Source organism: Rhinolophus sinicus, linkage group LG10 (genome assembly GCF_036562045.2).
Source record: "Rhinolophus sinicus isolate RSC01 linkage group LG10, ASM3656204v1, whole genome shotgun sequence".
In the NCBI taxonomy this organism is placed as follows: domain Eukaryota; kingdom Metazoa; phylum Chordata; class Mammalia; order Chiroptera; family Rhinolophidae; genus Rhinolophus; species Rhinolophus sinicus.
In genome coordinates, this window is record NC_133759.1 from 44090047 (window position 1) to 44115401 (window position 25355).

General features: G+C 37.7%; 1 protein-coding gene across 5 annotated transcripts in view; it reads left to right on the forward strand.

Moving 5' to 3' along the window:
- The window catches only part of RAD18 (RAD18 E3 ubiquitin protein ligase), a 104162-nt gene that overhangs the window by 70430 nt on the left and 8377 nt on the right, over positions 1-25355 (forward strand). For 4 of the 5 annotated variants that reach the window (XM_019748236.2, XM_019748235.2, XM_074313051.1 and 1 more), the window contains one exon: positions 23155-23217. The exons of the other annotated variant lie outside the window; for it this stretch is intronic. In XM_019748236.2, coding sequence (XP_019603795.1) covers positions 23155-23217 — 63 coding nt within the window. The remainder of the gene's footprint in view (positions 1-23154; positions 23218-25355) is intronic. 5 annotated transcript variants of the gene reach the window in all.

Below are 25355 nucleotides of genomic sequence, written 5' to 3' on the forward strand. Positions count from 1 at the left end.
CAGCTATTACTTTTATATTGTGGAAGAAAGATGTTGCTTTTCTTTGTGTTAGAGCAGTATTCAAACTTACATAATATGGCAGACCACAGCTAAGAATAATCTTATTTTAAGATCCAATAGGTATATCCAATTCAAATTGTTATTAGGATGAAACCGCTTTGTTTCTAACTTGATTCTTAACTCTTAAGTACTTCTTTAAGAATAGGAATTATGAATTTTATATTGATTTCTCGCTTGCCAACCTGAAAACAGATGATAAACAAATTGATAAAAATTTTAGATTTTTATATCACTTCTTGCTAGATGATTTCCAGGAGTTCAAAACTTGTCCAAATTTTTGTAAATTAACTTATTGTTCTTCTTAATTCAGAAGAGAGAGCTTTTGTTCCCTGAGTTTTGGCAAGGAGAAAAACTTCATTTTTCTTGCATGCTAAGTTAAAAGATGCTTTTGTTTATGACTCTAGATAGGAAGCTTTATCTCCATGCAGAGATGAATCATAGTCATGCTTTTCTTTGGAAGAACCTTTAGGTCATTATTTTAAAAAAGTATTTGTGCACTTTTGTTTTAGACAAAAGAAGTTAAAAAGAGGCATTGTTTTTTGGTATAACTAGAGAAGTTTGAATAAGCTCTATAGAGTAGTAGTTACTATATCAATATTCAGTTTCCTGATTTTGATAATTTTATCATGGTCATTTAAATGAGTGAGTGTGTTTGTTCTTAAGAAATGCACAATGAAGGGTTAAAGGGGCATGATGGCTGCAACTTACAGTGGTTAAAAAAAGAAAACGTATGTGAGTATACACACACATGTTCATATACATATTCATATACAAAAACACACAGTGATAAAAACAAATGTGGCAATATGATAACAATCGGAAAATCTGGGGGAATGGTGTATAAGAGTCATTTTTGTAGGTTTGACATTATTAAGATTAAAAAATGTATTCAAAAGACTTGTCCATAATCAAAGGAGTTTGTTTATACTAGGAGATTTTCTAAAGGAAAGATTTATACTTTTGATTTATTGACCAACAAAAGTGGTAGCCAGGGATCTACATGGCATGGTGAGTATGTTTTTTATTTACTTCAGTTGATCTGCTCAGAATCAACCTAATATGGGTACTTTTGCTTGGTGTGTTAGATAACATGGGCTCATGCAGTGGGGACTGTGATTTCAGTACTCACCAAGACCAGCTAGTTTCACCGCTGGGTAACCATGAACCTTCCTGTAGATGCCAAGTGTCGGTCCTAAAAGGACCTGCGTCCGATAAGGTGTGAATGAGTACATTTTAACTTTCCACAATTGCTGGCATAAGTAGTCACCTCTTCCATGATGCGAAGTTAGTGGCAGCAGCTTTGTGTAGGAAGGCCAGCCAGACACAGGTGCAGGGCACTGGGCCCTGTGACATAAACGCTGTGCATGTGACATAATTTGGTACGACTTTTCTTAACTTTCCGCCATTTTTGGAAGTGCTCGCTTGAGAATTCTTAAGTATAAGAGGGCAAAAAACAAAAACGTGAAGAAATCTAGATTAGAATCCCATTTGTTGGAAAATTTAAGTAGTTAAATTTTAGCTTTTCCTAAATTCTGAATAAATTGGGGAATGGTGGGGAAACCTTACCAGAAAAAGTGCCATTGTGACATTTATGTAAGGAATATGAAGTACTGGCACCATCAGCCAGTTGATAAGACCAAACTGAATTTATAGTTTATTGAAGGGAAGGGGAAACACTACCTTTATCAACAAAGTAAAGCCCTCTGATAGCCAGAAGCACTAAATTGAGATGTGTGTTATCTTGAAGTTTGGTTTCAGGCAAGTCTTTTCAGTACAGGCCTGGGGTAGGATTGGGTAAACCTAAGCAGAATTGGTGGATACAGCAAGATGAGGATTTTGAGATGAGGGCTTCGAAGAGCCCTGAGGGTATGTCTTTTGATGCTTTCTGTTGAAAAGCTGGTGGTTCTTTGAGGAAGTTTTTGACTCCACGGTTATCTTCCTGGACAAGAGTCTCCTGGATAAATCAAGTTATATTGATGAAACAGTGGATGGTAGAGTCTTGTTATTGTAGGCAGTATGGTGTGTTATCTTAGTGCTAAGAGTGTCACATACGTTATATCATTCAGTCCAGAGTCAAACCCATTTTAGAGAGGTCAAAATGAAAGATCAAAGGAGTTACATCAGTTGTGTAGGATGTGGCTGTACAGGGACTTGAACCCAGGTCTAGTTGACCTCAGAGCCCGAGTTCTTCTGACTGATAATGCTGCTGTGGCCACGCTGGCTTGCTCTTAACATTTTTGAAATGGTTTGGTTTCCTGAGAAGCAGACCTCGAGGTAGGGCTTTAAGTGGAAGTGGTTAATTTGGAAGGTGAAGGGAGTGGGGAAGTGAGACAGGAAAGGGAAGACAGCATTTTAGGGGGCATGTTTTCAAGCCAGATGTCACTGTGATCAAGCGGAGTTTAATTCTTCTGGGAACTGGGAGCTGGTTTACAACGCCTGAATTATCCCACCGAGGGGCAAGGGGCAGGGGGATCAGTGATTTGGGGCGGGGAGAGCTGCTCTCTGCTGCTTGCAGCCTTCCATGCTGGCAACAGAGCAGACTCCAGCAGTGAGAGGACACCTCAGACAAAGGCACTGACAGGTGGAAGTCAAGCCTGGTACACTGATGAGGTAGGGGCAAGGGTGTAGGGGCAGGGCACCAATGGGATCTGTCAAGGCAGTGATTCCAGCGGAAGACAGGAAAATGGTTTGGTTCCACATACGCTTTCTTCATGTAAATGGGGTGCTGTAGCCTTTTGCCTGTATGTCTAGCCCGAGAGAATTAGGAATGTATGTAGGCATTCCAGAGCTCGTTGCAACTCTACACACCGGTTTGCCAAACACTTGGACGTGTGTTGCTGCCAGGACGGGAAATGATAGGGATGTCTGGGGCTGTGGAAGAAGTGATAGACAAGCACGTGTGGGGGGAGAAGGGGACCGACGATCCAGACAGCTCTGAGACAGTGGGTCCTCAGCCTGATGGGAGAAAATGTGCTTGATGATGAGAAATAATTTACTTTTTCATCTCGTGTGACAATAAGCCGAAGTTCGAAATAATCCATCATCAAACTGAAGTTTATCAACATATAAATAAAAATTTCTCGGCCTAAGGCAGGAAATCACAAGCATAGAACCACTGATACTTCTTTGACTGTCAGGAACATTTCCTTATTATCCTGCTTTGTTTCTCCTTAACAGAGATCTGAGGACTGTGGTATGTGTAGACATCCTCTCCCACTGCTGAAGTTGCTCTGCTGGGTCTGGCAGAATAAGCCTTACGGAAAGTCTTTAGAAGTTCCTTATTAATAGGTGATCATATTGTGTGACTTTGAACCCTCCTTAGACATAAAAAAAAAAAAAAGCCAGCCTTCTCTTTGGCACACATCTAATGGTAATTATTTTCATTTTTATTTTTTTACACAACATTGCTTCTTCATGCTTAAGATTAGAAAGTAGTATTTTTTTTTAATTGGGGAATATTGGGGAACAGTGTGTTTCTCCAGGGCCCATCAGCTCCAAGTCATTGTCCTTCAATCTAGTTGTGGAGGGCGCAGCTCAGCTCCAAGTCCAGTCGCCGTTTTCAATCTTTAGTTGCAGGGGGCGCAGCCCACCATCCCATGTGGAAATTGAACTGGCAACCTTGTTGGGAGCTCGTGCTCTAACCATCTGAGCCATCTGGCCACCCCAGAAAGTGGTATTCTGAAATGTACTTATCTGTACTATTTGATTTGTACTGATGTGTGGACTTTAAATATTTCTCTAAATATGTATTTGCTGAAATTTTTCTCACTGACTTATTTCAGATGACTTTTTTTAATTCCTACCCATCTGTATCATCGTATAACTTTTTTTCTGTCATGTTAGTTTTGTGTCCTTGTCTTAAAATGTATGGCAAATGGGAGTGAGGTTTGTCACCGTTGAAGTGGGAGATTACAGACAAGTAAGGCTGAAACTATCCGTGTGTTACTGGATTAGAATTGGAGACCTTAAAATGAACTGATGTCTTCATCTTAATATCAATTCAGATGGATACACACAGAAATAATGATAGATCTGTGTGTACAAGTTAGCTAGTATACAACCATGTATCTCTTTGTTCTATCAGCTGCCAGGGCCATAAAAAGCAAGGGCACCACGTTGCAGCAGCATGCCCAGTGCACTCATCTTGGTTTCTAACAACATTCTCTTAAAAAAGGAACCAGTGCCTCTTGGAGAAATGGCTGATTTCAGGGCTGGGGCAGGAAGCAAGGAAGTGCTAGAAAAAGTGAGAGAGACAGAGAGGGGAGGGGAAAGGAGTAAGAGAGAGAAGGAAGAAAGGGAATGGGAAGGGAAAGGAAGGAAAAAGAAGAGAAAACAAAAACCTAACAGCCACTACCTCAGCCAAGAGATAAAAGTCAACATCAACAGCATTGTTACATTGATGGCAGTTACTCTTGATGAGCTGTGATGGGAATGACACTACCTCTGTGGTCTTCCTCCCCCACATTCAAAAACCTAGTCAAATTGTGAGAAAAAATCAGACAAATTCCAGTGAGGGTCATTCTACAAAATGCCTGCCCAGCACCTCAGAACTGTCCAGGTCATCCAAAACAATGAAAGTCGGAGAAGCTGTCAGAGTCTACAGGAACCTAAGGAAACAGATGTAATGTAGTCATTCGGGATGGTTCCTGGGACACAAAAAGGACATTAGTTGATGAGTAAAGAAATACAAATAAAGTGTGGGATTTAGTTAATAATAATGTGTTAATGAGGCTCCATTGGTTGTAACTAATGTATCGGACTAATGTAGGATGTGAACAATAAAAGAAACAGGGTGTGGGGCATATGGGAACTTTCCGTACTATCTTTGCAACTTTTCTGTAAATATAAAACTATTCAAAAATAAAAAGTTTAGTTTTGAAAGAAATATATTGTAAAATACATTTCTTTCAAAATAAAGAGGGATATTGATGTGAAAGTATTTAAAGAGTGTTGAATGTTGGAAAACCAAAGTTATCAAAATGTTATTTTTGTAAGTGGTAAACATTATTTCTAGGTTGTAGTAAGTTTAGTTACTAAATATTCTTTTTTCCTTTCATTTAATATTAGATGTTACATTTAGTTACATAAATTAATAAACCCTGTTTTAATGCATTCTATAAAATGCATCATCTTGTACATGTTAAAATTTAATCCATAAATGTAGCATGAGGGAAGGATTCTGTTTTCCTCCCTGTTGTTTTATTTTTTTAAATCAGTTTTGCTTTCTTGTGCTAATATTTTTACTTTATAGAATTATTTTGCCTCAGAGGATGTGGTGCATCCTTTACATTTCATCATAAGAAACAATTTGCAATATGTCTCATCTTCTTCTGTTAGCAGTTTTTATCAGTGAATATGTACTTGCAAAAGTAGTTTGAATAGTAATCCTCCAAGAACAATGGAAGTACAAATAGTTTTATCTTTTCTCCAGTACTCATTGGCAAAAGTTATTTGTTGAATAATAAGGTTTTCTTTTACTCTCAGGCAGTTCATGTTGGCACTTTTTGGGGCTTTTTTATTATGCTTTTTTTGTTGGGTAATCTGATGAGGTTCTTCGTCATAGTTGTTTTTGTTGTTTTATAATAAATTCTTGATTTTTCAGCATTCAGAGTCAATCCTAGGTGGCAATTTTTTTTTTTTTTTTAAACCAAACTCATGAACTGTCATGATTCTATAAAGATCCTCTGTAAAATTACTTGGAACCCTCCAGTTTCTTGTATCAGGAGAGAGTTTTAAAATTCCATAGTGGGTTATTACCTGTGTATCTGAAGTGATTGTGGAATTTGGCAGTTCCTTCCAGGGTCCACATTTATCAAATGATACCTTCATGTCGTGGCTTGTAGCCATGTCTGATCTTCACCCAAGATTTGGGTACAATGACCATAATGGTGAGAGTTTTGGTTGGCATGACATGGTAATACTCACTTAAGGTGAATTTTTTAAAGTGTGTTTTCCCTTTTTACTTTTCTGACATGTTATAAGGTGTATGGGAATTTTTGTCCCATAGGCTTCTGCATATGTTTGGCTTGATTCATAAAAGTGAGATAGAATCTTGACTGGTTCAGAATTCAGTTCTTCATTAAAAAAAAAAAAGGAGTAGCCAAGAATGTATTTTTCAGAATGCTTTGAGAAGAGCAAGGAACTGCCAGTTCTTTCTAAATGTTAGACAAAATCAGTAATTATTTTGGATCAACACTCCCAGACCCCAAATGTAGGCAGCCAGTTAAGAACTCGCTCTAGTTTTTTTTTTTAAAAAAGACAAGAACCAGAATCCCTTTGGCTTTGTTCTGGTGAATGAAATAGAAATTATATGTAATTTGCATATCTTGCTATTGGAATTTGTAATTTTAAGCAGTTGACTATAATTTCTTACAGTCACCTTGGAAGTTAAAATCAGAGCTCTTTTTCTGCCTTCTTATTTCGTATTACCTTTGCTTTTAAATCAGCGGAACAGGTATTATGAGGTCTCCCTGGAGATCTTTGGAACCTATGAAAAGGGCACGTTGGGATAAAATAGAAATGTTTTCAAGTTAAAAGGTACCTCAAGAAGTCACTAAATGTAGTTGAACATCATATCACAGGTAAGTAAATGGAGACCTAGAAAGGTGATGTGACTGATCTAAAGTCATTCAGTTACTAGAGCTGAAGCCAATAAATCTCAGCCCAGGCTTTTCCCCATTACAATAGGAGTTACATCCGAGTCTTTGCTTAGGCACCATTGCTTCCTTTGTTAATCACATTTTAATGGAGTTGTTAAAAATATCAGTTAGACGTAGAATGACTGTGTTCTGGTTTCCCTGAGATAGGCCCATTTCCATTTCTTATCTTGTCATCATTATTAATAGCACCCTGTATCACCCTCCATAGTGTCTGGGTTTAGATGGTAGATTTTATGGTTGCCGTGTTAGAAGGACATGCAGTGTTAAGTTACACATCTTCTCTGTTCTCTTTACTGCCACACAAACAATCCCAGTCTGGAACCTGGGTACATATTAAAGTGCTGATTTTGCTTACTCCTATTGATTTTACCACATAAGTAGTGCACATTGTTCTTGTATCTCAGAGAGATTCAAGCGTTAAAGCATGATCGACTTCAAATGCAGAGGCTTGTATTTTTGTAGGTAATTTTACAGAAGTCAATGGTAGATGCCTTTAAGAATTCATTAATGTGTGCTTTCAAATGCTTCTGTTGCCCTAGTAAGGACATTTTATTAGCCATTTGTAACCTGTTATTAGAATGTGCGTAAAAGTAAAAATAACTTAAAAATATGAATCAGAACATTAAATGGTGGGGTAAATATAGCTTGGGAAGGATAATTTTTTCTCACACACTAGATCATTTAGTTAAATACTTAATTTTATGTGGAAACTTAGTCACAGGGAAGGTCAGTATCCACTGCCTAAAATCCAACACTATAAGGTGGTTTTAGAATTCTCCTTGAACAGATCCTAAGACTGGTCTGAACTTTGACTTGCTATTGCGTGCCTGTGATTAGGTAGCTGGTGTTGGCCAGGCAGCCCACATTTACACACAGGATGTGCATTCTCTGTCTGGGCAGCTGGGTAGGCCACACAGAAGTTGGCCTGGCTGTGCAGAGGACATGCAAGCTTCCTCAGGAGCTTCCTACCCGCCTCTCGCCCCTGTTTTCAAAGAGACTTGTAATCAAATGAAAGCTTCTCAAGTAGTAGAGGAAATTTGCATCCCTGAGATGTTGCTTGTCTTTTAACTTGTTTCTCCTTACAGGACTACACATTGTAACCTGTTACTATGATCTCGTTATCTTTTAGTATTGGGGTTTTATTTGTATCAGTCATTTATCCTGCTGACAGTCTAAAGAATAAAACAAAATGAAGCATCATGATTTTTGTCCCCCAGCCTATTTAACGTGAGACCATGACTCATTATCTAGTTGTCGCGGTGACAAATTTGCTAATTAAAAATATTTTTCCCTTACATTCGACTCTCAGAGTTGATGTCTTCTTTTGTCTCTTCATTTTGCAAGTTAAACATAAGCACAAATGCTTATTATATTTTGAAATTGACTTTTTTTCAGAGAGCCAAGGTGACTCCAATGCTTGGAATTAACCTATTATCCTTTTATTTTTCTTCCTTAAAAAACAACACAAGATATTTTTCGTCACTTTTTGTAAGCGTTTAAACTGATTGACCTAAAAGATATGCTTCTCTCTTTAATGCAGTGTTTTCTAACCCTTGTCTTTGGCACATAGAAAATGACACTATTTGTGTGTCATAAAGAGATAACGCTGGAGGCCAGAGGTGCCTGCCAGAGGTGCCTACCATGGGCTTCAAAATTGTTTCAGCCATTCTAGATTCTTTGCATCTCCGTATAAACTTTAAAATCAACTTGTCAATTGCTAAACAAAAAGGTCTGCTGGAATTTTGGTTGCAATTACATTAAATATATAGATCAAGTTGAGGATCAACTGCCTTATCGATATTAATCTGATTTGATATGGTCTAGTTTATATGTTTTAAAAGGATGACTCCAGATGCTGTGAAGAAGGGAGGGGGTAGCAATGAAGCAAGAGTGGAGCAGGGAGAGCAGTTAGGCTTTTGTAGCAGTCCATTCCAGGATTCTTGATGGAGTGGATCAGGATAATAATAGTGAGGATACAAATGGAAGGGATTGGGGGAATATTTTGGAAGTAGGATTGGCAGAACTTGCATATGGTTTGGATATGGTGAGCAAAGAAAGCTCAGCATCAAGAATGAATCCTAACTATTTGGCTTTAGCAACTGGGTGAATAGTGGTACTGCTTATTCGGTAAAATGGGGAAATTTGAGAAAGCTTGGCCAGGGGTTGGGTGGTGGGTCATATTAGTAATCAAGGGTTTTCTTTTGGGTCTTGAAATAACCAAGTAGGGATATGAAACAAGGAGGTGGAGGTGGAGGTAAGGGGAAAAATTAGGGCTAGAGATACTCATTAAAGGCATGGTGTTGGCTGAGATCGTGTAGGGCAGGAGTGTAGAAGAAAAAGACACCTAGGACAGAACCGTCTCTTACTCCACCATTTAGAAAGAAGAAACCTTTAGAAAGAGAATGAGCAAAGGAGATCAAGAAAGAATAAAACACAGGGGGATGAGGGAAACCAAGACACTGCCATATCATGGAAGCCAACAGAAGAAAACTGAGAAGTCATATAAGGTAAGACTAGAGAAGGGGCAGTGGACTTTCAGCAACAGAAAGATCTCATTAGCAGGTGTGGTCTTGAGTGGATTTTGGGTACCAGACTGGTGTGGATTGAGGGGAAAACCTTAGTGGAGAAAGGAGAGAGAACAACTACTGACATTTGCAGTTACTTCTGTAGGTCGGAGATCTGATTGAGGCATTACCAGCATTGCTTTTATTTTCTTTATGTAGTTAAGGCAGGTTCATCAGCTGAGAGTGGGGTTGGATGGTGGGTAGGCAATTTGAGAAGGTATGAGATTTTTTGAGAGTAGGAAACAGAACATGCCGGATGAGTGTTATAGGATTGCCTGGTAGTGAGGTTTGCCCAGTTGAGATTTGTGGTCAAGAATTTTAAATGAGCTTAGTCAGCAGACAAAGCCAGATAAATAGATTTTTTTTTCGTTGTGTTTAGTTGCTGGTGTACAGCACAGAGTGGGTAGTTAATTGGAGTTCCCTCATTGATGACAGATAGTATAGGGTATTAGAGTCTAGCAAATTTGACTTTGAATTGCAACCAGAAGTAAAATTAAGATAAATATAATAGATGCTTGCTTTGGAATCCTTTCTCATCAACTGAGAATTTCAACTATGTAGTAACTTCAAAAAAATGTTTACCTTTCAGATACAACTTAGTCCACGTGTTTTGACAATGAAAGACATGCTAATACACTTTCTTATCATTTATAGTGATGTAGTAGAACCTTTTAAAAACCATTCAAGGTATTTTTGCACACCTAGAGACTGAGAAGGAAAGGACCCACAAACCCAGTAGAAAAAAGGGACAAAAGTCATGAACAGTTTGCTGAAAGAAATGCAGTTAAATCCATTTCTCAGCTTTTGAGTTTGACAAAAATCTTGCCATTTGCTAATGTACTCTGTCATAAGGCCATGGGGAAACACTCATTTATTACTGGTTGTAGTGCTACATGGTACAGTCCCTACGGTGAGGAATCTGATAAGCTCAACCAAAAGTACTATTGTTTTGCCTTTTACCCAGTATTTGGAAGGATTTTTCCTACAGGTACACCTGCTCTCATACAAAATGACCTATACATAGGGTTATTCATTGCATTATTGCTTATAATAGTGAAAGACTGGAAACTACTCGAGTTTTCATCATTGGAGGCTTGTTGATGAAATTACAATATATCCACACAATGAAATACTATGTGATTGTTAAAAAAGGAAAATTTCTGTGTACTGATATGAAGAGATTTCCAGGATATGTTTGTAAGTGAAAAGACCAAAATTCCAAATAGCATAGATAGCATTCTGCTTTTGCAGGGAGGAAATGATGTGTACTTATGTTTGTTTAGTTTTACATAAAGAAACACCAGGAGAATAAGCGGCAAGCTGATAAGTGATTACTTGTTGGAGACAACGGAGAACAGGTTGGCTGGGGACCAAGGAAGAAGTGAGACTTCTCAGTGTACATCTTTTATGTCAGGTTGATTTTGAACCATGTAAATACATTAATCTACTTTAAACAAAAATGTAGGTGCTTTAAAATAATGTTTAGGAAATCATCACTGTCTTCATCAATGTCATTATGATAAGTTGGTTAATGGAATTTAGTGATGCAGGCGTTTTTTTTAAATCTTCACATTACATTTGGGTTTTTCACTGTTAAGAATGACATTTAACGAATATAAATGTTGCAACAAAATCTTTTTCTACTAGTATACATTACTGTTTTGTATTTCGTTATAGCCTTTTGTGTGGGAACATTTATGAACTTCAGATTACCCCTGAAAGCTAAATGGTTCATTTTGTTTCAGGTGGTGAATTTTGTTTGTCGAAAATTTTTAGAGAAAATGTGGGACCATGGACGAGTTCTTCCGTATCTTTTTTGTTTTCAAAAGAGCTTAAACTGAGTACATGCGATCGACTGTCCTTTGGATGAATGGCACATTGTTCTGGGGGAAATGCGTCTTCACCCAAGATGCTGTGACATCAAATCCTTCACGTGGCTATGGGTCCATGAGATCCGTACTTTGCAGTCTTCTTTGTTCCAGTGGGAGTTCAGCTCAGGCATGGCTTCCTGCTTCTAGAGGGTGGCGGGCCTATTTGCTGAATTAATTTCCCTGGGCTGCAGTTTTCTCACTGATAAAATGGAAGAATAGTTTCTTTGCTCTGCTAACCTTGGATGAATCTAAAAAGCAAATGACATGATCATATTTGGTTAGTGCTTTGTAAATAGAACATAAACTTAGTCTTTTTTTTTTTTTTTTCCATCTCTTTTTAAGGATTTAGGCATGCGTTTCTTGCTAAATAAGTTCTTTCTGGTATTATCTTTTTATCGGATTTGAAGATTTCTTCATTGTATCTTTTCATAGATCTAGTGGAAAGCAGGGAAACTGTTAGCCATGCTTTATCCTTGTACCTTATTGATGTTGTCTGATAAAACCTTATTCATGAATGCGTAGGAGGAGGTGGGATGCCTCGCTCTTGTGGATTAATAGCGTTTTCTGTTACCACTAGTCAAAAGCAGCATGGTGTAGTAGAAAGAAGAGCTTTGCATTCACGTCCCTGGTTTTTCCCTTACGTTAATTTCTGCAAGGCTTTGTTCATCTGTCACCTGGGGATAAAACCTAGGGTGCTTCTAGGAAGTAAAGGTAGTGTATATAAACTAATTATCACAACTATTTGTGGATGTAGTTGCTCACAAAGTAGTAATTTTGGTAATTGTCATCATTGAGTGATATTTTTTTGAACTTCAGATGTTTACTATCCTAGCATGTGATTGTCAGCCTACTACTAAAATATTTGATATGTAAGCTTTTTCTTATCCTACAGAATAGATGACTAAAAAGGGGGGGTTGACGAAGGATTCATAGTAACCATTGTCTGGTGGGCATTGTGTGCGCTCCATCAGCCCTCCAGTGAACTGTCCTTAAAGAGTTGTTGTTGTTTTTTTAGGCTAGATATACTCGATTACGTTCAAATTAATGCCACAATTATGAGAAGAGATGGGGCAGGGGTGGGGGGAAGTAACTACTACATGATAGAAAAATTGCACTTGTAAGTAATCTTTAATCCACAGGATTTTTATAGCAGATGTTTACATTTTTCCTACCCCACAGTACCCTGTGTACCTGCCATGCTGGATAAACAACAAGTCTGATGAATTTGCACCGTGGTGTCATAGAAACAGTGGAAATCAAAGATTAAAATAGAGCCCGTAGTGCAGGTTTCCTAGGGCAAATTGAAGCATAGGTCTGAGGTAATAATTCAGGTATTTCAGATCTAAATCTGTTCTATGAAAATTGAGCTGACATTTATTGAACACTTACTGTGTGACGAGCTCTATGCTAAATATTCTATATATTCTATTGATTAACCTTTTTAAACTTTTTTATTTTTCAATTACAGTTGACATTCAATATTATTTTTTATTAGTTTCAAATGTACAGCATAGTGGTTGGACATTTATATAATTTACTGAGTGATTTCTCCTCATAAGTCTGGCACCATATAGTTATTACAATATTATTGACTCTATTTTCTATGCTGTACTTTAGATCCCCGTGCCTTTTTTACCTACCAATTTGTACTTGTTAATCCCTTCACCTTTTTCACCAAGCCTCTCAACCCTGCTTCCATTTTGCAATCATCAGTTTGTTCTCTGTATCTGTCAGTCTGTTTCTGGTTTATTTGTGTGTTTATTTTGTTTTTTAGATTCCACATATAAGTGAAATCATATGGTATTTGTCTTTCTCTGTATGGCTTATTTCATTTAGCATAATGCCCTCTAGGTCCATCCATGTTGTCGCATATAGTAAGATTTCATTCTTTTTTATGGCCGAGTAATATTCCATTGTATATATGTACCACATCTTTTTTATCTGGTTGTCTATTGATGGGCACTGGATTGCTTCCATATCTTGGCTATTGTAGTTAAATTAACACTGCAGTGAACATAGGGATGGATATATCTTTTTGAATTAGTGTTTTGGATTTCTCTGAATAAATACTCAGAAATGGAATTTCTAGGTCATAAGGTAGTTCTATTTTTAATTTTTTGAGGATCCTTCATACTGTTTCCTATAGGCTGCACTAATTTGCAATGCCACCAACAGTGCATGAGGGTTCCCTTTTCTCCACATCCTCGTCAACACTTGTTTATTGATTTATTGATGATAGCCATTTTGACAGGTGTGAGGTGATATCTCACTGGTTTTAATTTGTATTTCTCTGATGATTAGTGACATTGAGCATCTTTTCATATGTCCTTTTTGGAGAAATGTCTGTTCAGGTCCTCTGCCCATTTTTTAATTGGATTGTTTGTTTTTCTTGGTTTGAAGTTGTATGAGCTCTTTATAAATTTTGGATATTAACCCTTTATCAGATGTATCATTGGCAAATATCTTCTCCCATTCAATAGGTTGTCGTTTTGTTTTGTTGATGGTTTTCTTTACTATGCAAAAACTTTTTACATTGATGTAGTCCCATTTGTTTATTTTTTCTTTTGTTTCTCTTGCCCGAGGTGACATATCAGAAAAAGTATTACTAAGAGCAGTGTCAGAGAGCGATTACTGCCTATGTTTTCCTCTAGGAGTTTTATAGTTTTGGATCTTACATTTAAATCTTTGACCCATTTTGAGTTTATTCTTGTATGTGGTATAAAAAGAAGTTCTTCTAGTTTCTTCTTTTTTTTTTTTTTGCATGTCTCTCTCCACTTTTGCCAACACCATTTATTGAAGAGACTGTCTTTACCCCATTGTATATTTCTGCTTCCTTTGTCATATATTAATTGCCCATATAGATGTGGTTTTATTTCTGGGCTCTCTATTCTGTTTCATTGACTTATGTGTCTGTTTTTGTGCCAATACTGTTTTAATTATTATAGCTTTATAGTATAGTTTGATATCAGGTAGCGTGTATCTCCAGCTTTGTTCTTTTTTTCTCAGAATTTCTGTGGCTATTCGGAGTCTTCTGTGGTTCAATATAAATTTTAGGATTATTTGAGTTCTGTGAAAAATGCCATTGGTATTTTGATAGGGATTGCATTAAATCTATAGTTTTCTGTGGGTAGTATGGACATTTTAATAATGTTCATTCTTCCTATCCATGAGCACAATATATGCTTCCATTTATTTGTTCTTCCTTAGTTTCTTTCTTCAGCGTCTTACAATTTTCTGAGTCTTTTACCTCCTGTGTTACATTTATTTGTAGGTATTTTTTTTGATGCAATTGTAAATGGGATTTCTTTCTTAATTTCTCTTTTTGCTAGTTTGTTATTGGTGTATAAAAACGCAGCTGATTTCTGAATGTTAATTTTTTTATCCTGCTACTTGACTGAATTCGTTTATTGGTTCTAATAGTTTTTTGGTGGATTCCTTAGGGTTCTCTCTATATAGTATCATTTCATTTTCAAATAATCCAGCTTTACTTCTTCCTTTCCAATTTAAATGCCTTTTATTTCTTTTTCTTATCTGATTGATGTGGCTAGGACTTCCAATACTATGTTGAATAAAAGTGGTGAAGGTAGACATTCTTGTCTTGTTCCTGATACTAAGAAAAAAGCTGTTAGTTTTTCCCATTGAATATGATGTTATCTGTGGGTTTGTAATATATGGCCTTTATTATGCTGAGGTATGTTCCCTCTGTTCCCACTTTGCTGAGAGTTTTTATCATAAATGGATGCTGGATTTTGTCTAACACTTCTCCTGCATCTATTGATATGCTCATATGATTTTTATCCTTCATTTTGTTATGTGGTGTATTATGTTGATTGAGTTGTGGACATTGAACCAACCTTGCATCTCAGGAATAAAGCCCACTTGATCACGGTGTATGATCTTTTTAATGTATTGCTGAACTTGGTTTCCTAATGTTTTGTTGAGGATTTTTGCATCTGTTTATCAGGGATATTGGCCTATAATTTTTTTTTTTTTTGGTAATGTCTTTGTTTGGTTTTGGAATTAGGGTAATGCTGGTCTTACAAAATGAGCTTGGGAGCCTTTTAGTGTTTTGAATTTTTTTGAATAGTTTGAGGAGACTAGGTGTTAATTCTATTTTGAATGTTTGATAATATTCACCTGTGAAGCCTTCCAGTCAAGGATTTTTGTTTGTTGGGAGTTTTTTGATTGGTGATTTGATTTCATTAGTAGTAATTGGTCTGTTCAGATTTTCTTTTTCTTCTTGATTCAGTCTTGGAAGATTGTATGTTTCTAGGAGTTTATCTATTTCTTCCAGAATGTTCAATTGTTGACATATAATTGTAGTATTTTTTTACAGTTTTGTATTTGTCTGGTGTTTTCTATTTCTCCTCTTTTATATCTGACTTTATTTATGTGGGTTCTTTCTCTTTTTTCTTGATGAGTCTGGTTAAAGGTTTATCAATTTTGTTTATCTTTTCAACAAACCACTTTTTGGTTTCATTGATTTTTTTGAAGACTTTATTTCATTTGTTTTCTCTCTGATCTTTATTATTTCCTTCCTTCTACTCACTTTGCGCTTTGTTTGCTGTTCTTTTTCTAGTTCCATTAGGTGTAAGGTTAGATTGTTTATTTGAGATTTTTGTTTTTTTTGAAGTAGGCCTGTGTTGCTGTGAATTTCCCTCTTAGGACTTCTGTCTCTGTGTTCTATAGAGTTGGGGTTATTGTGTTTTCATTTTTATTTGTCTCAAAGTCTCTTTTGATTTCTTCCTTGATTTCATTGTTAACCCATTCATTGTTTAATAGCATGTTATTTAGCCTCCACGTGTTTGTGTGTTTTGCAGTTTTTTCCTTATAATTGATTTCTAGTTTCAAACGATTGTGTTTGGAGAAGACACTTGATATGATTTCAGTCTTATTGAGACTTGTTTTGTAGCCGGACATGTGGTGTGTCTTGGGAAATGTTCCATGTACTCTTGAAAAGAATGAATATTCTGCTGCTTTGGGGTAAAATGCTCTAAAAATATCAATTAAATCCATCTGGTCTAATGTGTCATTTAAGGCCAGTGTTTCCTTGTTGATTTTCTGTCTGAAAGGTATATTCATTGTTGTCAATGGGGTGTTGAAGGACCCTAATATGACTTTATTACTGTCAATCTTTCCCTTTATGTCAATCCATATTTGTTTTATATATTTAGGTGTTCCTGTGTTGGGTGCATAAATGGTTATAAGGGTTATGCTGTCGTGTTGGATTGATACCGTTATCATTATCAAGTACCCTTCTTTGTCTCTATTATAGGCTTTTTTTTAAAAGTCTGTAATAAAGTCTGACATAAGTGTTGCTACTCCAGCTTTTTTTGGGTTACCATTTGCATTAAATATCTTTTTCCATCTCTTTACTTTCACTCTGGGTGTGTCTTTCAATCTGAAGTGGGTCGCTTGTAAACAGCATACGTATGGGTCTTTTTTTTCTTATGCATTCAGCTACCCTATGTCTTTTTATTGGAGAATTTAATCCATTTACATTTAAAATGATTATTGATGAGTACATAGTTATTGCCATTTTATTCATATTTGTGTTCTTTACTTTTTTCCTTCTTAAAGAAATCCCTTTAACATTTCTTATAATACTAGTTTGGTGATGATGAACTCCTTTAGACTTCTTCTTGTCTGGGAAACTCTATCTCTCCTTCAATTCTAAATGATAGCCTTGCTGGGTAGCATAATCTTGGTTGTAGGGGAGAACTTTGAATATTTTGTACTAATCCCTTCTGACCTGCAAAGTTTCAGTTGAGAAATGAGCTAATGGTTTTATGAGAGCTCCCTTGTAGGCAGTTGACTGCTTTTCTCTTGCTGCTTTTAAGATTCTCTCTTGTCTTTAACTGTTGGCATTTTAATTATGATGTGTCTTGGTGTGGGTCTCTTTGGGTTCACCTTGTTTGGGACTCTCTGTGCTTCCTGGACTGGTATGTCTATTTCCTTCACCAAGTTAGGGAAGTTTTCTGTCATTGTTTCTTTAAATAGGTTTTCAATCCCTTGCTCGGTCTCTTCTTTTGGTATACCTATGATATGAATGTTGTTACACTTGATGTTGTCCCAGAGGCCCCTTAAACTATGCTCATTTTTTAAATACTGTTCCAAGGGTATTTTCTACTACCTTGTCTTCCAAATCACTGATTTGATCTTCTGCTTCATCTAATTTGTTGTTGATTCCTTCTAGTGTATTCTTCATTTCAGTTATTGTATTCTTTATTTCTGACAATTGTTTTTATATTTTTTGTGTCCTTTTATATGCTTACTATATCTTTGTTGAAGTTCTCACTAAGTTCCCTGAACATCCTTATAACCAGTGTTTTGAACTCTGTATTTAGTAGATCACTTGCCTCCATTTTATTTTGCTCTTTTTCTGGAGTTTTCTCCTCTTCTTGCATTTAGGACATATTTATTTGCCTCCTCATTTTGGCTGTTGCTCTATGTCTGTTTCTGTGTATTAGGTAGATCTGCTACATTTCCCAGTCTTGGCAGAGTGGTCTCACATAGTAGGTGTGTTTTGGGGCCCAGTAGTGCAGTCTTCCCTGCTCATCTGAGTCAGGTGCTTCAGGAGTATTCCTTGTGTGGCTTGTCTTTGCCCTTCTTTTGTAGTTGAGCCTTGATTGCTTTTGGCACACCAGTGGGTGGGATTGACCCTCAGACTTTCTGGCTGTGAGAATTGGCCATGCTCACAGCATAAGGACAGCTATGTGTGGAGTGACCACATGGAGCGAGATTTGCTCCAGTGGGCTCTGGTGGCTGCTGAGACTACCCTGTGGGTGTGCTACTTGTGGGGTTAATCAGGTGGTGCTCTGTTGTTGTCTGAAGCTGGTCACCTGGTGTATTAGTTCTGGGGCCTTGTGGGAGGGGCTTCAATGGAGGTCAAGGTCAGCTGCTGCCTGTAACCGGCCTGGGGTACCTGGTCGTAGCTATGATCACATTAGTGGTTGGTAGCTCCCTGTGCTGGACCTGCAGGCACTTGAGAGAGGCCACCCTGCAAACTGAGACTGGCTGCCACTAATATGGGGGCTAGGGCAGCTCAGCAAAAGGCTTGGCATCCCGAGGACTGCTGCCGCCTGCCAGCTCCCTTAAGACTCAGATACTAAAAGAGCCTCAGGCAGTATGTGAGTTGGGTGAGGCAGGTGTCTGGGTAATTACGGTGGGGCAAGTGGTGGTCACCAGGTTAATGCAGATTCAGATTTGGTCATGTTGGGGGAGGGCTCAATACAAGAAAGATGGTGCCTGCCTTCTGGCTGTGTGGAAGGAGGGCTTAACACAGGGACAACGGTGGCTGTTCCTCCAGCCCCCACCCGGAAACCACACAACTCAGTTTCTCCCTCTATGTCTCTGTCACCTCCCAAGCCACTATCCCTCTGCTGAAACCCAGGGTGGATGCCTGTGAGCGACTGAGTCAGTGTGAGGGCCCTTTAAGTGGATGCCTGGTTTTCTAGCAGCCTTCAGTGTCACCCAGACTGACAGAATCCCTGCTGATTTTCACAGCCAGATGTGGCAGCTCCCCTTCCCGGCACTGGTGCTCCACTCTGGGGAGCACCATGTGGGACTGGGACCCCTCACTCCTCAGAGGCAACTGACCTCTGCAGGTGAGATACCCTCCTGATTCTCAACCACCGTATGTGAGTGTGTGGCCAGCCCATTTTCACATCTCCGCCCCTCCTACTAGTCTCAACATGGCTTCTTCTTTATATCTTAGTTATTATAGGATCTCTGTTCAGCTAGACTTCAGATAGTAATTTTGACATGGTCATGGAAGTGATCACAGCAGTTACCTACTCTGCCATCAGGGACCGGAACTCCTATTGATTAATCTTAAAGGTATCAATGTGTTATTATTCTTACTTTATAGGTGAGGCTATTGAGATTTGGAAAGATTAAGTAACTTGCCCAAGATTACACAATAAGTGATAGAAGGAGAACTTAAACCATAATTTTGTCTCACATTAAAATTTGTGCCTTTTCCTTCTGGGTAATATTATCAGTCATACCTTTGTCAGAGGTGTTTGGCATATTACTTTTCTGCTTTAGTGGTAAAATCTTGACTAGTAGAATGAAATGAGATGCTACAAAAGAAATATGTAAAAATAATGTTTTCCTTTGCCTGATAAGATGTTGTGCCACACTTGTGGTCAGAGTGACAAGACAAATATTTTAGGAACACCAACTAGGCCAAAGACCAACTAACCAACCAGCCAACAAAAACCAGTTTAGCTTATGCTTCTGAAAGCTTGAGTTGAAAATGAGGTCTAAATGGTATGAAATATTAAGTGTTTGACCTACTAGTAGAATCTTCCTGAAAAGAGGTTGGGAATTTTATAGAATTCAAGATTCATATAATATATATATGAGCCTATGAGCCTTTCTCACATGTGTTTAATCTATATAATAATATCCATTCTAGCCTGGCCTGCTGGTGACATCAGAGAGCACAATATGAACACCCTTCCATAGGGAACTGTAACTTTCATGTACCAGACCTCGGATTCATGCAGCTACTTAAAGTCTGGTCTACCAGAATGTTCCAAACCAAAGTTGAGAAGCTCAAGTTTACTCTGAAAATGTTCCTTGTCCAAGAATTAAATGCTACAGCTGTCTAGGCTTGTGCATACTCAGACCCTAGGTGGTCCAGAGTGAGTAATTTATTTTCTCCTGTGGAGGATTTTTTTAGATCTCTTGAAAGAATATTTAAGGAATTTTTGTTTTTTTAATCTCCAAGGCATATTAAAATGACTACCATGTTTCCCTGAAAATAAGACCTATCCGGACAATCAGCTCTAATGCATCTTACGGAGCAAAAATTAATATAAGACCGGTGTTATTTTACTGTAAGACCCGGTATAATATAGTATAATAATAATATAATGTATATAGTATATGATATACCGGGTCTTAGTTTAACTTTTGCTCCAAAAGACGCATTACAATTGGTTGTCCGGCTAGGTCTTATTTTCGGGGAAACATGGTAAGACTTCAAAAATATTAATTACTTCTATCCACAGGAAGAGATAATTTTATGATAATTTTAGTACCACTGACTGTTATGCCCCGTAGTCTAAATCTCCTTAAAATCTTATTTGTGAAACTATATGTTTAATTTCAGGAATGTGGCTTCTGAGTGTAAGTATAGAACCTTAAAAAGGAATGAACAAGCCAATCTGGTGTTTTGTATTAGTATCTCCATTTTTCTGATGACTAGGATTGGAGCAACAGATATAGCAGATAATCCTGCAACTTCATTATAGGTAAACTTCAAACCTCCCAAACTTTGTATCACTCAGTTTATTGATTTGGTTATCATTCAGGTTAGTGACTGAGCTGGAGTAGAAGGAAGGGTAAGAAGAATTGAGGCAATCGTGAAACTATGTAGCCTGGTTGGTCAATTGCAGGCAACTTTCGAGAAGTGTTTTTTGTCAACCTCCTCTACCATCTGTTTTCACTGAGGTAGCATAGCAAAAACCTCTTAGATTTATGTCATTAATGTACCGCAAATATTTTTCTTTAACAAACCAGTGATTTGTACTGATGATTTGAAAGCCCCCAGGTAAATTGATCACAGATTACTAAGTTAGTTAACAGGTTTGGCCATTCTGCTTACTTAGCTGGAATAGAAGGGATGCTTTGTAACCTTCCTGTTTATAAAAAAAAAAAAAAATGCACGTGCTTGGGGGTATCGGCAAGAAGTTGACTTTATTTCTCTAACTATGTGACACCTACTAGAACCCAGAGCCACATGACCACCCCCAATCCCAATTCTCCTAACTCAATGGGTTCTCAACAGGAGCAATTTTGACCCCTTGGGGTTAAAAATTGGTTCTTGGGGTCAGGGATGGCTGAAATATCTTATTTTTTTTTTATGTATAAAGCAGAGGTCTATATATACAATACGTAAACAGATATATGTTATATTTGTGGTATTAAAATTTCATGGAGGAGTACTTAGGAAAAAGTGTCTAAAAAGGCTTGTGGGGGTGGGGGCAATAATGAAAAAAACTTGGGAAACACTCCTGTACCTCTATCAAAATAAAGAAGAGTTGATGAGGGATCAGTAGAACTTGGAGTTGAGAGAGGAATGAAATGGTTGCATTGAAAGAGCTTCAGTTTTCTTTATAAAGTTGGAGTAATTGTCACCAAAGTAAGGACTATCAGAGGTTGGGATCAGAAAGGTTTAGACCACTTCTGTGGGGATAGGGGTGGCAGTGGATCTGTGCCTCCCTAGCAAGTGGTTGTGTGGGTCTGTCTCTTAGGAAAACAATAAAGTCAGTAAAATCTGCCTTGGCTTTCCTTAAGGCCTCCTGTTTTTCCCTCTTCCCTCCTAATAAAAACTACATTAGCTAGCCGTTTAATTGGAAAGCATGTTATAAGCCGATTTACACTAAGGTGACAATGACTGATGATAAATTAATGTGTTGTTATTTTCAGCGGAACTTGCATTTGAGCAGTGGGCCACCCTCGGTATAAAAGAGTTGTAGATGCTTAGGTACTCTGACAGGTTAGATCAATGGTTAGCAGCCCAGGGACCCAAGGGAATGATTGCAGTGGGTCTGCAGGAGCGCGTGCACAGCAAGAATTATCTATAGACATAATAAAGAGTGTCTCACAAATGCATGTACTGCTGTTTTAAAAAAGTGGGCATGTGCCGCTGTAATTAATAGCACAGAAACGAAAAGTACTACTGAATTTATGATGTTCCATAATTCTTATGTATTTTCTCATGCCACAAATACTAAAAGCATTGCTAGGATCCGTATCCTGAAGAGCTGAGAACCATTGTGCTAGCTGTAGTAGAGGGTCACTGCGCTTGTGGTGTGACCCGAATCCCCACACATAGGCCACTACACAGGGGCTCCCGCGGAGAGCCCTGGATGGTTTCAGGAATTTGGGCAGAAATCCCTTGAGTAAAACATTTGGTACAGAAGTCTATTTATTGACTGTTTTATTGCCTTTGTTCAGGCATCATAGGCAAACATTGCTTCACAGTGATTTGTCAGAAGTGGTTGAGCATTATTCACTGGCACTTTAAATCTTCATCATTTTTAAACTCTTTATCTACTAGAGTATCATTAGAAATATGATTGGCACTAACATTTCCAAACCTGTTGTTTCTCACTTGAGAATGATCCCTTTGTTTTAGCCTTCTCTTACCCTGGGGAAGTGGCTGCTTTTCGATCCAGGGCCCATGGCATTCTGTTTCTGGGATATCTAAAGAAATTCTTTTTTTATAATGATGTACATATCCTTTAAATAAATATTTATTTGGTAGGAATTTATTGGGGTAAGAACAAGATGCTGAAACCTTAAAACAATTTTTTTTAAAAGAAATAATATATGCCCTCTGTAATTTTATTTACTTTGCACAGATAGGCCAAAACTACAATACACTTTAAGCCAGGTTGCATTATAACAATTTCCATTATTAGCACAGTTCAAATTAATTAAATTTTACTTACTTTGCTTACTGAGGGGCTAAAAGCCACTTAGGAACTTAATATCTCTTGTGAATCTCATTGCTAGAATGCAGTTTTTAAAACACGATTTGATCTTTGGTTGCCATGGGAAATTGAAAAGTCTCATGACTGTATTCCATTTGAAGCCAGGTTTCGTGTGGAGGGATTTATTTAAGCTTTTGTGGTTTTTTTCATCATTATTGCTAATTTATTAAGCTTTTAAAAATACCGTTATTGATATTGATGTATAATAAAGTGCAAATATTTAAAGTACACAATTGGATGAGCTTTGACATATGCATACAGCTATGAAACCATCCCCACAATCAAGATAATGAACCTATCCATTGCTCCCAACATTTCCTTGGGCCCCTTTATAATCCCTCCTTGCCCATCCCTTCCTGCTCACGGGTAAACAGTGGTCTGCTGGATTGCTTTCTGTCACTGTAGATTAGTTTGCCTTTTCTAGAATTGTATATAAGTGAAACTGTACAATCTTTTTATTGCCCGGCAATATTGATGTCTATCTTTTTAGTTCCAGTTCAGACATCATAAGAGATCTTCTAGAAGAAGAGGAAGCCTGGGAAGCATCACATAAGTGAGTTTTCATAATCCAAAAATAAGCATGTACTTTGACCTGAGAAATTATAATTCTATACAGTTGATTTTCAAACACAAGAATATTTGTGCTTTCTGATTTAAGAATAATTCACACACTTCAAGGTAAACATTTCCAGTTCACTACTTGTTTCTATATATTTCTGCTTAGAAATGGCAATTGCTGTGTAATAACTGATCACTTGTCAGAGTTGTTTTTCTAAAGACAAAGTGTTCCACTGGTTGGTTAATAGTTTGGCCTTAAGCACTGGCTTGAGTCTTTAGAAAATTTCTAATATTTTTCTAGATGTTTCCAGTCATAAGACATGTTTAGTGTAGAATAAATGCAATTTCACTCCTTCGGTACCACTTGTGAATCAGTCTGGGAAATGAGCATGTTGTGGGGGGAGAACATATTCCAGGTCCCACTGGTAGGTAGGGAGGAAAGAAACAGTGCCAAAAAATAATACGTTTCCATTAATCTCTACCTACAGGAGCGATCGGGAGTACGACAGGGCAGTTTGCTCCACTGTAATTTCATGATCACATACCTCAAAAGGGCCCTCAAAACTTCCTAGCAGTTTTAATGTTTCTGTGATCATTTCTTTGTCCTGTTCTTCACAAGGATTATTTGAAACCTGAGCTTTTTTCAGTGGCTTCACCATTAGCTGAAGACCTCTTTTCCCTTACAGGGAAAATAGAAGCCATTATATAGGAATCCTCTTTCCAGACATATAAATCTGTCTGTATTTGTACGTGTTTGATCCTCATTTCCTCCTTTTATAATAAAGAGATATCCTGTGTCCTGTCGGATGCTAATTCCTCCTACCTTTTTCCTGCTCTCTTGTCAGGAACTTTGCTCCGTTCCTTCTCTCTCATGTAGGAAACCTCTCCCTCTCAACTGTATCTTTCTCATTGGGTTTTCAGTATGCTCAAATCTTTCCCATCTTAAAATCAACCAACCAAGCCACTAACAGACAAAAAAAACCACACCTGTCTCAATCTTATCTCACACAGTCTCGCCCTGCAGCTACTATTGTATCTCTCCTTCCTTTCTTAATTGATGATCTCTACTTGCAATTTCCATTTCCGCATCTCCCACTAACATGCTCTTCAGCATATTTAGCCAGTCCCATCATTCTGAAATAGCTTTTACTCAAGTCATTAAGGACCTCCATGTTGCTAAATGCAAAAGACGTTTTTTTAGAACTCATCTGCCTTGAGTTCCTAGCCACATTAGATACTATTGACTTCTTCACCTTTCTTAAAAGCCTCTCTTCTTTGGCTTATGAGACACAGTACCCTGGTTTTCCTCTTGCTCAACCAGCTCATTAATTGTTGATGTGGGTCAAGATTAAATTTATCTCATAATAAATTCATCTCTGCGCTCCAGATGCATACATTAGCTACCTATTTGATGTCCCTTCTTAGATATTAAGACACCTCAAAATTAATATGTCTAAAGCTGAACACTTGACCTTATCTACTCTCTACCATCCCCCCAAAATGTTTTTAAAACAAAATAAAAACATGATCCAGGCCGGCCCGGTGGCTCAGGTGGTTAGAGCTCCATGCTCCTAACTCCGAAGGCTGCCGGTTCGATTCCCACATGGGCCAGTGAGCTCTCAACCACAAGGTTGCCGGTTCAACTCCTGCAAGGGATGGTGGGCTGCGCCCCCTGCAACTAGAAACGGCAACTGGACCTGGAGCTGAGCTGTGCCCTCCACAACTAAGACTGAAAGGATAACAACTTGAGTTGGGGGAAAAAAAGGCCTGGAAGTACACACTGTTCCCCAGTGAAGTCCTGTTCCCCTTCCCCAATTAAAAAAATAAAAAGAAGGGGACAAATAGGAATATTATAAAAAAAAAAGGTAAAGAAAATAAAAACATGATCCTTTTCTGGTGTTCCTTTTCAGTCCATTTCTTAAGCCACAAATAACTATCATTTTGGACATCTTGTTCTCTGTTGCCTGAATGAATATCTAGTCTATGACCAGTCTTACAGATTTTATTTCTTTAATATCTCTGGAATTCATCAGTTTATTTCTACCCCTCTCATCATCTTAATTCATTCAACCATTGTGTCTTGATTGAGCAATAGATTATGTCTTAATTTGTCTATCCTCATTTCCTCTGACT